This window comes from Homarus americanus, unplaced genomic scaffold (genome assembly GCF_018991925.1).
Source record: "Homarus americanus isolate GMGI-L3 unplaced genomic scaffold, GMGI_Hamer_2.0 scaffold16712, whole genome shotgun sequence".
Lineage (NCBI taxonomy): Eukaryota > Metazoa > Arthropoda > Malacostraca > Decapoda > Nephropidae > Homarus > Homarus americanus.
This window is the reverse complement of record NW_024757794.1, coordinates 6,593,445-6,610,727: the sequence shown is the minus strand read 5'-3', so window position 1 is coordinate 6,610,727 and position 17,283 is coordinate 6,593,445. Positions and strand designations below refer to the sequence as shown.

Here is a 17,283-nt window from a genome sequence, read left to right as displayed (position 1 = left end):
AGTCTGTAGATAAAAATATCCCAACCTTTTACCTCAATAGTAATCATGTATTATACAGCACTAAATGTGTATACAGTACTTTATATATATATATATATATATATATATATATATATATATATATATATATATATATATATATATATATATATATATATATATATATATATATATATATTATATATTATATTATATATATATATATATTATTGTGTTGTCAATAATAAGAGAAACAATTGAGACCCTGCAATTGTGAGTAGGCAGAAAGTCAGATCAGCAACCTGGGACTTGGTCACAATTTTTGTGATGACATATGTTCTTTGACTTTTCCATTTTTTATTCACGGTTTCTGTGCTGGTTCATATATATTTAAGAAAGTGGTTAATGTTTTAAAGCAAATTCTATTGAAATATAAATGGCAAATGAACAAAAATGAATATAGAGACTTAAATGAGGTAGGTTAGGGAAAGGTACTTTGAAAATGTATTTTATTTCCATAGACTTTATTTACTATTAACCGACCCTCTGGATTATCCGTCGGCCCCTTCCCCCCCATATGTGGTCGGTTAATCGAGGTTTTACTGTTCAGTATACTCTTGATTTAACGGAATCCGATATAACAAACTCTCGATTAAGCGGATGGGATTTTTTCCACTATTAGATCACTAAATCGAGATTAATTCCGTTAATATGCTCACACCTATTGAGACACCTCAGACACATATGTACATAGAAACATTATTCATGGCTTGCCTTAACCTATGGGGGTACAGTGTTTGTTTTCAAATTGTTCTATTATTTCCAAATTTTTTTCCAATTCATAGCCACACTCTTCTCACTTCAGTACTTACTTGACCGAGAGGTAGCAGTGAACAACACACACGGTGGCAGCAAGACACAGACTGAGCAGATGTAAACAAATCCCACGTGCCAACCAGCATATTGGTGACGAATTTAACAGAATCACACTCAATTTAGTGAACTAGTTCACTAAATTGAGTGAAAATAATGGAAAGTTCGATTTAGAGGATATTTTGATTTAATGGATAGGGTTGGCTCGAATTGGTTCATTAAATCGAGAAAATACTGTACAGTATACACTGCACTGTACAGTACTAGACAGTTAAATACATGTCTGAGCACTTTTAAGGCAAATGGAATAAAATTGTCCTTGATATGTTTTCACCAATTATAAACTTACTACCGGTAGTCATTAGGCCTATCCTTGGTAAAGTACGTTATAGATAAGAATCATAGAGATGAACTACAATATGTGGCTGTCACACATATCTGTTTGGCGAGGACAGCAATGAATAGTTGTTACAGGTATTTCAATCACAAATTAAATATTATGTCTTCAACTCGAACATGTACACTCCGCTGCCAAGCAACACAAGCCATTTACTCTCTAAACATCCTTTCATGTTTACTAATATTAATACTAATATAATTGATGGAATGGATGGTACGGAACTCATAAGGAACCCTACTAAGATAAGGGAAGGAAATTTTTATATTTAAGATTATACAGTACAATGGTCCCTCGTTCCACAGAGTCGTTCGTTAACCGAAAATTTCGTTCACCGAATCTATTATTTCAATGGGATATTGGGTAATTGGTTCCAACTCACAGAAAAAGTAAACTGTACATACAAAGTACTGTATACTGGTAATAGAATTAACAAAACATTAAATATAAACTAAATACAGTACTGCATACTGTACAATAATAAATAAAAAACAATAGAATACTGTATTTTAACTTACTTTGAGGTGTGTATGTCGTATTTCCAGCAGCTTTGTTTACATATCAAACAGCTGATTGTAGAGGCAGTCGATGATCACATGCCATTTTCTTTACAGAGTGCATTGGTTCTAATGCCTTCTTAGTGTTTCATAATAATTTCTGCACTGTATATTATCAATATATTAACTAAATTTCAGAAAGGCCAATAATTTTGATGTAAAAATGCAAAAATATTCAAGAGACCAACAAACTGGATGTTCACTCCACTGTAAACAAAGTTAAACTGAAAAGCGTTATTGGGTGATTCAATCAGCTGATTGGCGCACAAAAACTGTTCCCTGTACTGTATATATTATCAATATGTTAACTAAATTTCAAAATGACCAATAATTTTAATATAAAAATGCAGAAATATTCAAGATAACAACTTTCTTGAAATTTAGTCCACTGGAAACAAATGTAAACATAGAACTGATTACTGTATTGGCGGACTGGCCGATCACTTGATGCGCACAACAAAACGTGTTTGTCGTAAGGATTTCGTTAATCGAAGTTTTGTTCGTTAATCGAACTGAAAATCCTTATGAGAGCTAATTCGTTAACCAAAATTTCGTTAATTGAACCGATTGTTAACCGAGGGACCACTGTACGTATAACAAGTTACATTCATGACATAGATTACCAGTACAGGTTATACAGTTTATTTTTTTCTTAAATCATGTAACATGCAGTACAGTATTATTTTTTTCAAAATAAAATTTTCAAATTCAGAAGAAAAAAACACTGAAGTCTTCTTTGAAGAAAATTTTCCTGTTTCAACTCTAATGACAATTATCCTGAAAATTTCAAATAATTTCCAACTTAAATGGAAATATCACTGTTCCATCCCACAGGCACAAGAAACAAGACCGTTAGTGGAAAAACTAACTGATGACCTTAGTAATTTTTGAAGAGATACAACAGAAAAGTGTAAAATAACCATCCAGCTTAATACAGTACAGTAGCACCCCGATTTACGCAGTCAATTGAACCCACAGGGTACCGCGGAAAGTGAACAACAGGACATATGGGATTAATTCCAATAGCGACTGGCCCGACCCCCAAACTCCACAATACCTATGTTGTAGTAAAAATAACATCTACATTTTATGATGGTATGCTCACACAATTAATATTTAAGAGAAATACAGTCACCAGGTTAATGTCCATTCAAATAATGGACTCAAATCCCAACCCCCCCTCTTCCCAGCTCACTAGCTCCTACCTCTCTGAGAAGTGATTGGGTGAAACACTAGATTTTAACGTTTAGTAATAAATAATACCTCAGACTAAAGTTAGGATAATATAACTGACATTTCTGGATTCCTTGCAGGTCAGGGAATATTTTGAATGTAAACTTCATATATTTTGCACAAAAGATAAACTATTTGCTTTGTGTAAACCAAATTATTACATTAGATCTAAAATTTGTATGTCTAATGCAAAATCCGTGATGTTTATATTCAAAATGATCATCATATTGTAAGAATTCCAGCAATGTAAATTATATTCTGGCCGGGTAATTTGTATGAATTTTATGAGCTAAATAAAAAAACAAAATTATACTTCACGCGTATATGAGTAGATGCACTGCGGAAAGTGAAAGTCCGGTTCTGGCAAGGTACAGTGAGTTCTGCTATAACGCGTGTTTTGATAACTTAATTTGCTCTAACGTGATTTATGAATAGAGGAACGATATTTGTTTAACGCGAACGCTTGTTTGCTATAACGATTTTTGCTTACTATTTCTCCAATTTTGTGGTATTAACTGTGAATATGGTAAAGAAGAATATCTCCAAGAAGCATTCTGGTGATAGAATTCCCGGTGATGATCGTAAATGAAAGGCTATAACCCTTGAAGAGAAGCTTGATGTTATCAACCTCAAAATCACCCTTTTCCCCCATCAAGTTACATTCATATTTTTTCAAGGTAAAGTGTTACATTTACTGTATGATTTCATTATTAGATATGAATGTAACATTTATTTAGACTGTGCTCTCCTTTGTGTTAGGCTAACTACTAAATTTTTTCGATTTCGAGTAATCTGCACCTAACCCTATTTTCTCCATAAGCCCTGTTATTTCTATTACGCGATTTTCTATAACACGATATTTTACAAGAACACAATTATCGCGTTATAGCAGAACTACCTGTACCGCGTAAATGAGCGTGAGCGGAAAGTGAAACCGTGTAAAGCGGGGTAATACTGTACTGTACAAACAAGACTCACCTGGTCAGCTTCAATGTACAGTGGATTGACAATATCATGGTGGATAAGTTCAAAATTCTCGTGCCCAATCCAGTGTTCCACATTCCTCTTCCTCCCAGTGAAGAAATTGTCGACAACTATGACTTCATGGCCCTCCATCATCAGTCTATCAACCAGGTGAGAGCCAACAAAGCCGGCCCCACCAGTTATCTGCCAATGTCAGCACATTAAGTCTTGTACAATGGGAAATAAGTGGAATTCAATCTGAAACATCTATTCAAATATCCAGATACAGAATCCTGAAAGTGGAAATAGACAAAGTACAGGAATTACTCAATCATACAACTACAGTACTCTGAACACCCAAGAATATGAATTAACCAAATATGTTTAAGAGTACATATCATACAGGTACTGTATTCACATATGTACAGTATCCATACCCTGGTCCGAATTAACATGATGTACCGATTAAGTCTGGAATATCTTAAGTGTCTCCCCTGTCCCCAGTGGAAAAAATTGATGCCAATATAATTGTATCACAATAATAATGTAATAATGAACACTATCGTATTCAAGCTCTAATCCTCATTAGTTTACAAGAACACCAGAAAGAGAATTCATTTGTATTTTTCACCCCAAATTTAACACAACTTCACTTAAGAAACCAACCCAGGCACAGGTCATCGACCCACAACGGGGCCAAGGGGGCGAAAGAATGAGTAAAAAGAAATTAAAAATAGAAAAGGAAAAGATTAAATTAATCTACACCACAAAGGTGCCAGAAAACCAGCTTTTTAAAGTGAGACATTGTATGAGTATGGAAACACAGAAGAAGGCAGAGAATTCCACAGTTTGGCTGTGTGAGGAAAAAAGGAAGTACTGTACTATAACGGGTTATTCTAGTGTGACCGACAGCCACAGAGAAACTGTGGGCACCGTGGACAAGACAAGTGTTACGAGCCACGGCGTTGCCGGCGGTACACAGGATGCCAAATCCACCGAACATTGCCCGTTAAAGTACCTGTAAAAGAGAGAGTGAAGCAACATTGCGACAAAGAGAAAGGGAACAAAGATTATCAGCTAAATGAGCAGAGTCAATAAGACGAAATGCCTTTGATTCCACCCTATCTAACAGCTGGACACAAGAGCCACCCCAGATATGAGAGCAGTACTCCAAGTTAGGACCAATGAATCCCTTAAAAACTAGAAGCAACTGCTTAGGAGTGAAGCAGCTACAGCATCTGTACAGCATTCCCAGCTTTCGGGAGGCAGCTTTAGCAATGTTGTGGATGTGTGTCTTCCATGACATATTAAAGGAAATGGTGAGGCCTAGTATATCTATTTTAGAACTTGGCAGAGTGATTGCGTCCTGAAATGTGATTGGTGGGAGATCATCTAATTTGGAAAGTGTAATTGGTAAATACTGAGTTTTATTACTAATGAAATTAACCAGGTTTGTACCTCCCCATTTGGAGATGCTGCACAGATCCGCATTGACAGATGAAATGATATCAGCTCTAGAAACAGATCTAGTTTGAGAATTAGGGGGAAGGGAAAATGTGAAGAGTGAACAGTAGAATCATCAGCCTAAGAATGGATAGAATTAGTCATAATGTGAAATAAATCATTGATAAAAATAAGGAAGAGAGTAGGTGAAAGAACAGAACCCTGTGGGACATCACTATTGGTAGAGAAAGAGCGAGAGATCGATCCCTCGACAACAACTGCCATGGCTACCTAAGCTCAAATTTTACCCCACACACTGTATTCTCATAAAAAAAATATATATTTTATTGCACTTATCAAATTACCAGTACAGAATATTTCCATGACACTATCCAACATAGCATCTATTTCATTTTCAATTCATTGATCACTTCTAAATTTTGGGTCCTTGAGCAGTCAATTTATCTGCCTTATTTTAGTGCCACCAACAGCAGCTCTTCATCAAAAAATTTAAAGATATCTCTACAAGGGAAGTTATCAAGTGCATTGACAACTTCCAACTTCATTCATTAATCAAGTTCCTTCCATTATGACTCTTTCAAAGTTTCAACTATGTATACTTGTTCATAAAACTCAACATATATTTCTTCATCTTCTTATACATTACAAGTACTTAAACTACTGAACTTTACTGTACACTTACCAAAATTCTCTTGCGATCTTTGAAAGTTAAGAACTTGACCTCTGGATATTTCTTGGGGATTCTGTATTCTATGTCCTTTAACCGCTTCTCCAGCTCTTGAATCTTTATTAGCGCCTCATCCAAAGTGTTAATATTAGTGACATCCATAGAAGGAAAGGGGACTTGTGCTGTAGAGGCAAGTTTTTCATCTCCAGTTTCCGAGTAGTGTTGGGCCTTATCACTCACAAATGCTATTTCCATATCACTGGGTTTCTTTGATGACACGAGAAGTGACCAGTTGAAAATTGCTGCTGGAAATAAAAAATATATACAGTATAGGCAAAATAGAAATACTGTACAGTATACTGTTAATACAATCAGTTTCATATTCCACACTAACATATTTTCATGCTGAATTTATTGTTTATATGCTTTATATTCATGGCAAATAATTTTTTCCTATTTATTATGCTGATGAATATCTTCCAACTTTCAAAATCAATACTACAATAAATAAAAAGATATGCAGCACATCAAATACAGAGTACAGTACAGTACAGTACAGTCAGTCCCTGATACTGTATACAAAAGGGTTTCATTCCTTAAAACAATTTTCGTAAATAGAATTTTCATGAATTGAATCATATTTTTCCATAGATCCCCCTTATAAAAAAAAGTTGTTTAAAAAAATAAAATAAAAAATCCTTAAGTGCCACAAAGCATGGTCGTAAAGAAATTTTTTGGTGTGCACAGCAATTATAAGCAAATAATTAATGTGCTGTAAAAAGTGAAATACTGTACAGTTAACCCTCACTTTACGCGGTCCCGCATTCCGCGTTTCCACGTTAACGCGGTGCCTTGCCAGAACCTCACGTGCTCACATTACGCGGTACGTGAACCCCATTACGCGGAGAGTGTCCGGCGCGACGCTATTTTTAGATTCGCCCCACCCGCCCGCCTGCCTCTCCCTCCCCCTCCCTCCGCTTGGGCAAGCGGCGCGGTAAGGTTGCGCAGTGTGTGTCTTTGTTGCGTTATCACTGACGTCATATGACGTATCAGACCTGTGATTGGCCATGCATCCCTACCCCCCTCTGCTGCTAGCTGTAATTGGCTTAAAGTATTATGACGTGTCCACCCGGGGGAGGGAGGGAGGGGGAAAGAAAGACGACGCTTGACCTAGCCGCGGCAGTTTCATCCCTCAAGGCCACTCCGTGTAAACGCGCATCCATTGTTCCGTAAAATGGCTTCCGCCGGACCACCACCCCCAGAGAGAAACCTTTCCTTACCTGGACCCAGCGGCACTAAACCAAAGAAGACACGACGTTCCTTAAGCTACGAGGTGAAGTATAGCATCATCCAAGAGTTGGAGAAAGGAACAAGGCAGGTTGATTTGGCGCGCCAGCATGGGGTGAACGAATCTACGATCCGGACTATAAAGAAGGATTCAGCCAAGATAAAGGAGCACATGAAGATCACAAAGTCTACAGGTGCTTCTATGATCAAGTATTTTCACAACCAGGTGCTTCTCAAGACAGAAAAATTACTTGTGAGGTACTTGGTGCGTCAGGCGCGACGGAACATGGCGGTCGACACGCGCTCTGTTAAGGACTACGCACGTGAACTGTACATGGCAGTGGCACGAAAGATGGGAACTTCAGAGCCCAAACCCTTTAATGCTTCCTCTGGGTGGTTACAGAGGTTTAAGATCCGGAACAAGATCACCAATATAAACATTGGTGGTGAAGAAGCGAGTGCTGATCGTGCTGCGGCTCGGGAATTTCCTCCGTTTTTACGTGAGATTATGGAGGAAGGACAGTACAGTGACGACCAGGTGTTTAACATGGACGAATCTGGTCTTTTCTGGAAAAAGCTACCTTCCAAGTCCTTCGTTGTGAAGAATGCCAGCAGGATTCGGGGCCGGAAAATGCAGAAGGAACGCATCACCGTCCTGTTTACCACCAATGCCTCCGGTACCTGTAAGCTCAAGTTATCGGTGATCCACACAGCCCGCAAGCTGCACGCCTACAAGAGCATGGACATGACCAAGCTAAATGTCCACTGGCTGACCGCACGTAAGGCATGGATGTTCTCTACACTGTCCCTCTCCTGGTTTGATGACTGTTTTGTTCCCGATGTAAAGAAATTCTGTGAGCGACAGAATGTCCCATTTAATATTTTGTTGCTGCTGGACAACGCACCAGGACACTCGCCCCTACTGTTAGATCGTCACCCCAACGTAAAAGTGGTCTTCCTTCCTCCCAACACTACGCCTTTAATCCAGCCCATGGACCAGGAGTTGATTTGCAATGTGAAAGCTGCATTCTCAACAAAAAAATTCCAGCTCCTGAACGACTACACCAACACCAGGGAAGAGTTGCGTAACCTGAGTGACACCACCACCGATAGCAAGAGCGACGAAGATGAGGAACAACAGTTAGAACAGCAAAAAATACTCTTCAAACAATTCTGGAGAGTATTTAACATCAAGAAAGCTGTGGACTTCTTGGTGGAGTCATGGGATCAGCTGTCTATTGCTACAATTCGTCACGCATGGAGACATGTGTTGCATGGAATACCAGGTGAGAGGAGGAGTCAATCTGTGACTGGTGAGGTTCAGACTGTTGCAGTAGCAGTGGACCTTGCCAGAGAAGCTGCGCAGACTGTTACAGTTCCAGGCTTCTCCGAGACCACCAACGACGACATCCTGGAGGTGATCAGAAATCCTGAAGTGACTGCCGACGAGATGTTGGAAGAAGAACACGCCAGTGAAGAGGAGGAAGAAGGTGCGGCAGTCTCCGAAGAACACAATTTAAGTCATAGTGATATTAAGGGTGCCATGGAGTGTGCAGAGAAGATGAAGTCCTTCCTTTCCCGCGACAATGACGATGACCGCTATGAAGTCTTCCATACCCGGCTGGTGCAGGCTATGGAGCCGTACATCAAGGTGTATCACGACAACATCAACGCCAGCCGTCAGCAAAGCATAACAGATTTCTTCGCCCGCAACCCACCACAGCCAGCCCAAGCCAGTGATAGTGACAGTGAAGTGACTTTGAGGGATTTGTCAGGGAAGCCCTGACAACTGTAAGTGACAGTGATGGTGATTCACCTAGTAATGGTGATTCACCTGAGGGCCAGTAATCTGCCCTCTGCCTCGGAACCAGCCTCCATCCCCGTATGCCGACCCATCTCTTCTACTACCGTAAGTTACACCTAATTTTTAGTTTTCTAACCTTACCTTTATTTTTCCTATGTTAACCTTTATCTTTCCTACCCTAACCTCTTCTATATTACTTGTTTTTTCATACCATCATAAAGTTAAGATAAAATTTTTAATACAACATAGTTGTGTGTCGTCAAAAATTGGAGTTTGGGGATCGGCCCGGACTCCATTTCAATTAATCCCATACGTTATGTTATTCACTTTACGTTTCACTTCCCGCGGTACCCTCCGGGTTACATTAACCGCGTAAAGTGAGGTCCTAAGTCGAAAATGCTTAAATAATATAGAAAATCTAAAATGGGTGTCTCTTTTTCTTCTCAGCACCACAAAACTCTCACTTTTAAGCTTGCCAGCCATTTTAAAGGGATTTACAAACGAAAATTTTGTTAGTACACAGCGCAATCACTTATGATGGGACTCGAAAATACGTAATTTGACCAAATTTTGGTATGACTGAGGCGGTCGTATGTCCGGGTGGTCGTAGGTCGAGGAGTAGCTGTAATTATATCATGCTAAAATAGATTTGATTAAACCTTGTGCCCCGGACACCCTCACCCGGGGATATTTCAGAAAAAAAATATATCACAGTAAAAAACTGGTATTTAAGACATAAAATTGGTGCTTTCACTCCAATTGTATTGTTGTGGCTATCAAGCCTGTGGTCCCTTATGTCCATGGCCACCATGGCCACGACCTGGGGAGGTGGAGAGGGGGATTGAGCACCATTGTCTGTTTCACTGTCCTCACCACTGGCCAAGGTGAGGAGGTCAGTTATTTTGAATGGAGGGGAAGACCTTAATTCTTGGGAGGTCTGTTATTTTTGCCCGGTGCATTCACCTTAGTTGCTTGGGGAAGGTCAACTATTTTGGTACTGTACAGGTAATGTGACAATGCAATATTTTTTAATGTCTAAAATAAATTAGTGAAGGATCGTCTGGGTCAGCTTCCTCCTCATCACTCAATGCAGTACTATATCAATGCCACTCAAATCAAGCAACTCTTGATGAATAGCACTACTGTTGAGGGTTATGAGATGTCAAAGGACATGCATCCATATTGATAGTTGGTAAGTAACTGGACCACCAGGCTTGAGACAAAGATTATGTGCGAAGTAAATAAATATCCCAAAACAAAGTATTTTGTCCCACATAGATATTCAAAATATGCAGCAAAAATTAAAAACGTTGACGAACGTCACCACGGTTTTAAGGGTTAAGCTGGGAATGATATGTTTACCAGGTCGTGTTCTAACTTGGTGTATAAAGGTTCGGTAGTACTGTACAATATTAATGTTTGGGAATATTTCTGACAAATTTTCTACAAGTTATGGTAAATATCTGGAATGACTCCACAGACTTAATACAATAGTTTGTCCTCTTTGGGAAATGTTCAAAAACATTTATATAAAATAAAAAATATATAAATTTGATTAAAGGACTGGAAACAACACTTTGAATTTATAAATACTGAAAAGTAATGTAATGCCTTTTTTGCATATGACGAGTTAAAAATAAAAATATATACTCCTGTATATAGTAGTACTGTACAGTACTACAGTTTGGCAGTATCTAAACTAAGAATATACAGTACTGTACTGTATTTCAGTGACTTTTTTCTTAATTCCTAAAAGAGCTGAAAATAGTGGCATGACCTCATTGTGACCTCATATATATTTGATGCATAATGATTTTTTTAGTAAAAATTTTTCACTGAAAATGTAGTTTCCATATAAAATATCCAAATGTGATACTGTAAAATGATTTTCCTTCTTTATACTACTGCCTACTTATTTTGCTGATTTGTCAAATAAATTAAAACAATTAATAAACTATGGCTGTGGTTATCTAGAATATACCTTTACTTTTACTTTATCCTCTTTGCTATTTTTTATTTTTTTGGCTTAGTGGTTCATTTCTGCTAAAATCAGACAGTGTTCGAGGATATATTTTTTTAATTGATGAAAGCAATTAGTAAATGGAATACTGTAGAAATACCTGTAATATAATACCACAGGGGGAAATGGTGAAGGACTATTTAAGGACAATGGTCTGGGTTATACAGCCACCCAACTAAATATCTATGGTAAAAGTGGTAACTGTTAGCCCCAGAAGGACTTTATGGAATTGCATAAAATTTTTAGCTGATCTTTGGATGATACTACAGTAATAAAATCGAAACGACAACATTGTATTATTTTTTGTTTACTTTTTATTTTTAGCCAATCCTTCGATCATAAATTACTTGTTATTGGGCAGAGCATGAAAGAAGAGGGAAATAACAGGGTAAAAACACTGATCATATGGCAGTAATTTCACATCTCCACACCCTTTGTTGGCGAAGAAATTTAAATATTTATTGTAATTATGGTGCCTTGGGATCTCCCATGGCAACTATGTATTAGTTCACATAGTCTGCTATGCAGGAACGTCCACGATGTTTGTTTACTGTCAAAAAATGAGCAGAATCTAATCGGGCGTGTTTATTACGATTTATATTGGATTAAATGCGTAAATTTTTACTAGAGATGTTGTTTGATGATAGTAAGAAAATTGAAATGATAACGCACAAGTTAGGAAGCTAGATGAGGATAGGTAGGTTAGGTAAGGTTAGATAGGTTTGGTTAGGTTTAGATTCTGTGTATTTTTATTTCAATTTTCATGTTCAGTATCATGCAAATAGTAGCTCCAGAAAGTTTGGTTAAATTCCGTAAGTTATTTCTGGTGCTAGCGGTCTCCTCTACCTTACCTTTACCAAATCTATTTCTTACCTCAGGAGTTAAGCAAATCAGGTGGAGATATAGGACTTTTTGTAGGCTAATATGGAGGACTTCACTACCACTTCCCTCGTCTCAATAACAGTAAGTTCACCCACGGCAGGTATTACGTTATGCTAGGTTAAGGTTAGGTTAACTTAACTTGAACTTTTAAAAAACACTTTTTAACACATTTGCCATAACTACTACAGTAACCACTATAAAACACAGTGAAATTGCAGCATTTTTAAATTCATTTTCAGTGAAAAATCAGCGGCTGTGAAGTTTTAAATAATTACCCTTTTTGTACTCAGGTTTTTTCTCTAGTTTTTCCTGTAAATCAACCCACCACAGCCACCTGCCTCCTTCATGACTGAGACCACAAAGCAGGTAATGTAGCAAATACAATATGGGGTCCGACTCATTACCCAAATGTACCCAAATGTAGCTGCAATGAAGTCAAATAATGGTCCTACAAGAATAAATTAGACTGCCAATCACTTCTCAACTAGTATTTGGTGTCACGAAGTCACAAAAAATTGGTAAACTTAATTTAATCTGAATTAATAGATCGAGTGCATGTACCTAACCTAACCTAACACAACTCAGGTTAAATTAAGTTTACCAATTTTTTGTGACTTTATGACACCAAATAATAATCGAGAAGTGATTCACAGCCCAATTTACGCTTGTAGGACCATCATTTGACTTCATTGCGACTACATTTGGGTAATTGCTCGCTCCTCGGTACAAGCACGCTATCTATTAACTCAGTTTAAATTGAGTATTCCAATTTTTTGTGACTTTGTGACACCAAATACTAGTTTGAGATGTGGTTGGCAGTCCGCTTTATTCATGCAGGACCATTATTTGACTTCATTGCGGCTACATTTGGGTAATTAGTCGGACCGTGCAATATGCATCAACCAGCCCTGGAAGTTAAGACAGAAAACTTCCCAGCCAGCGAATAATGACCGTCCAACCTTCCTTCCTTTCCATATAATCTTACCTACCATTAGCGTAATATATAATAACAGTAATAATAATCCTGTAAAAATATACTTCCCCCCTAGGGAAGGTACCATAGGTTTAGTAGGTTCATCTTAGCTACAATAAATCAGCCCAATTTGCCTTATTCTTGAGATAACATATGTTTTTTTTGTCAATATCCATTTTGGTTAATATACAACTCGTGACAGTCAGAAGTTTGGTTATTATGGAGGGTGTTTTTAGAGTTTTGTATGCTGATTATTTTCACTTCTATTTATTTTCTTGGGCAAATTCTTAGTTTTCTAGACATAGGCGAGTTAAGATATAGGTTAGGTTAGCACATGATTTCACCCACATTTATATTTTTCCCAACATAATACAGTATTCTCTAATAAATTCGGTAAAATGTGGGTAATTTTTTAATTATTTTCAATGAAAATCAGCGGACGGTCATGATCTGAATAATTACCTTAATTTTTTTCTAGGTACCTTGGTAACCCATGCGATTGTACCAGAAGAAAAAGTTAAAATTTTAATTTCGGTCATCCCTGTATTTATTAGCCAACCTAACCTAATGTAACCTCACCAACCTAACCTAGCCAAAGAACCCAAGAGCTATAATTATCTAACCTTAACCAGAGACCTACTGATTTCAATAGTTAAATTTCTAAGATTCCCCGGATGATCGAAACTAAAATAATACCGAAATAAATATTTTTATTAATCAAGCGGTTCCATATTTATCAACTATAGTACCAATAAAATTGCTGTATGTTTCTAGAGATAAAGCTGGCTCTAAGGCAAAGCTAATTGGTAAAATTTTAGTTTCAGTCATTCCTGTATTTTTATATCCAAACTATGTGATTTCCAACAGATTTGAAGGTCCAAACCATTCTAAAACCACCGGAAAAACAGCTTGGATTTCTAACCTAACCTAATCTGGTACCAGTATTATTTTAGTTTCAATTATCTGGGAATTGGTTAGGTTACATTAGGTTGGTTAGGTTAGCATAGTTTGGATATCTAAATACAGGGATGAATGAAACTAAAATTTTACCCCTAATCTAACCTAACCTAATTCCTAAGATACCCAGGATGAATGAAACTGAAATAATACCAGCTAAACACGGAAAATAGGTGACATTTTTTCCCCAACTCAAAATATGTTGGAGAAAAAAAAATGAATGAGCAGATGTTTTCTGATCATACCATTCCCTACACCTTCAATTTATGAAGAAAACCCCAATGAATTACCTTATCATATTTTAAGAACGAATGATTTGTTGAGTGCTGTGTTGTACCAGTAATACCACAACTTAATACTTTACTGCTTAAATCTGACTACGGTAAATTCTTTTATTTATTTGCCAGGCTGCCAAAAATACACAGAAAATAAAGTTAAGGAAAAACAGCTGACATTTCTTAAGTCTGATATTTTATTTCCATTTTCCCCGAGCTCCCTAATTTCTCGGAGTTAACTTGTGATACAAACTTAATAAAATATCATCGTAAAATCACTACCCCATATACGCACTTAATACTGTTGTTTATAACTGCATACCTAATATCCTTATATATATGTGTGTGTGTGTGTGTGTGTAAAATGTATCAATGAGCATATGACGAAACAAATGGAATTTTCTTTATTCTATACTCCACAAATACAGAGGAAGTAGCCTAGGATTTTGTTCAGCTCACCTGCCAGAATAAAGGCAACAACGGTGAGGGAGGTAAACCAGCGCTTCATCGTTTTCACAGTAACCATACCACTAAATGGCTACAGGCAACAGAAGTGACGTCCCCACCACTGGTGCTGCTGCTGCTACTACCTCTAACACGCACAGGGCTACACACACCACCGCCACCCTCACATGACTGAGAGCTAAACAACAACACTCGCCCCTCGCCCCTCGGCCCGGTCTCAGTGACTCGACAATCCATCCCGACTCGAACCCCCGCCTCACACATCTAGGGTTCATGAATCTTGCACACATATCATTAGATAAAATAATGTCAAAATGAACTATTTCATTTCTGTAAAAATAATTATTGCAATGTTATAACATTTATAACTTTTTGTAATACCCCAGAAGGGGGTGGCAAAGGAGAGGGTGGGAGTAGTATACTACCCTGTCCTTTTGAAGTAATAGTTTTAGTGTCAATGAAGTATTTCAATTTCAATTAGTTAAAATACAGATAACATTTATTCAGTAAAAACGTTACATTAGCTCAGATTGGTGGATAATAGATGCACAAGAAAGCCGCTATAAACTCCATTTTATTTTAGTACTATAAAGAAGATTAATTTGTTACGCACAGTAGAAGTTACACTAGAATACACATTACTTGCTTTATACTTGTGTAGCCGACCCCGCGAATTCCCCAGTGTATGCCACGTGGTCTAGGTCAACCAGCGCCGCCTTACATGACGGAGGTCAACTATTAAGCCAAGCCTACCTCCGCTATATAAAATCTCACCTCGTGGTGACCTACCTCTTTCTACCTACAGCCAGTCTTCAAGCCAGAGTTGCCAGATGGCCGTTTCCACGGCCAAATTTCTCTAATTAGGCCGTAAAAAACTTCGCCGGGCCGTGGAAAAATGGATGGTCACGGCCAAACTATTTGGCGTAATTTTGTAAAACACGTATTAATTCCTCATCTAGTGGATTTTGAAGAAAAGTCTAGCAGATTTTCAAATTTCACGATGAAAATGCTGGCTCAGTGACCTCACCTTGTCATGACCTCACCTAATCAGTGACCTCACCTCTTCACATGTTTACGTGACCTACTGAGCTGACTGATCTTTCTAGTTACTACATAGGAACATAAGAAAATAAGGAGTCTGCAATAGGCCGGTTGGCCTGTGCATGGCAGCTCCTGTCGAGATTATTACCACTCTCTATCATCCATGAATCTATCTAGCCTCCTTTTGAAACTTTCCAGCGTTCCAGCACTTACTACAAAGTTGCTTCGCTTGTTCCACTTAGTTCCACTACCTTAGTTGTTCGTTCTCATATTTGAGTTGTTCAGGCTGAACGTGTCCAGCATATGGGTTAAGCTTCAGAGCTTACAAAGTCATCTGAGTTACTTTCTGAAATTCCGAGTGCTAGTTTTCAAAATGTCCACTAGTAAATGGAAAGGGTCCCACGACAGTGGCAGAAAATATAACAAACCAGGGGACGATGACGAACTAGACGTTTTTGCTTACGCCAACTGGTGTTATCAAGTTCTCCACCATTATCATGCTCCACCACCATTTCAGATTAAGGTAAATCTTCACTGTAGATTATAGATATTATGTTTATGTAATTATTGGGCTCTCAATTCAAAGTGAAAAGTTGGTTTTATTACGACATTTTAAGTGGATATTGTAGGGGATATTTTTATTTTGAGTGGATTGCAAAAATATCCTTGTGCTTCCCATCCAAAAAGTTTTGGCCGTAAGATGGCGTGAAATTGGCCGTGAAGCTTGTCGTACATCTGGCAACCCTGCTTCAAGCAACACCACTCCTGCCTGGCGGCCCTCGCTCCAGCCGGCAACCATGGCGACCCACACCTCGTGGTGACCTACCTCTTTCTACCTACAGCCAGTCTTCAAAGCAACACCTCCTCCTGCCTGGCGGTCCTCGCTCCCGCCGGCGACCCACAAGCTGGTCCTCCTCTGAGCACCCTCACCAACTAGCTCTCTCTACATCACGCTTGCAACCACACTGCCACTTCCCAGCACCAAGCTGCACTGTACATTCAATATAATATGTATACAGAGAGCACATTGTGAGTTTCCTTTCTCCATCCCATCCTGAGTGTGAACCAAATATCACATAACCCCACACTTGTACGTTAGGTGAGGAGCAAAGTAAACTTTGTCTTATATATGTGTCGTTCACTATCAAATGTGCATGAAACAGTATTATATGAATATCAAATTAATTTATTTCGATAAAATTTCCTGCTGCTGTGACCTCACATCAATATTATGAACCACGTGAAGATTAGGCAACCACAGCACAGCGGCTTATTTCACCTAATGAATAAGCACACTAGCTTTAGGTTTCGTTGGTTAATCGTGAGGTGGTGACATCTACGCCCCAGTTTCTCTTCTATTTATACTCACTGTGTTGTTCTTAATGCTGGAGAATATAGATTGTTGTCACCAATGTTGTGGCATAATTTGTTGAACACACACACACA

At 38.1% G+C, this 17,283-nt stretch overlaps 1 protein-coding gene across 2 annotated transcripts in view; it reads right to left on the bottom strand.

Annotated features, from left to right (window-relative positions):
- The window catches only part of LOC121857633 (UDP-glucuronic acid decarboxylase 1-like), a 30,420-nt gene extending 15,405 nt beyond the window's left edge, over positions 1–15,015 (bottom strand). Inside the window, exons 1-3 of one of the 2 annotated variants that reach the window (XM_042353691.1) lie at positions 14,791–15,015; positions 6,149–6,438; positions 4,018–4,206 (exon numbers count right to left, since the gene is read on the bottom strand). In XM_042353691.1, the coding sequence (XP_042209625.1) occupies positions 4,018–4,206; positions 6,149–6,438; positions 14,791–14,857 (546 nt within the window). In that variant the 5' untranslated portion in view covers positions 14,858–15,015. The remainder of the gene's footprint in view (positions 1–4,017; positions 4,207–6,148; positions 6,439–14,790) is intronic. The other variant, XM_042353692.1, reaches the window with a different exon arrangement.
- Positions 15,016–17,283: the final 2,268 nt, after the last annotated feature.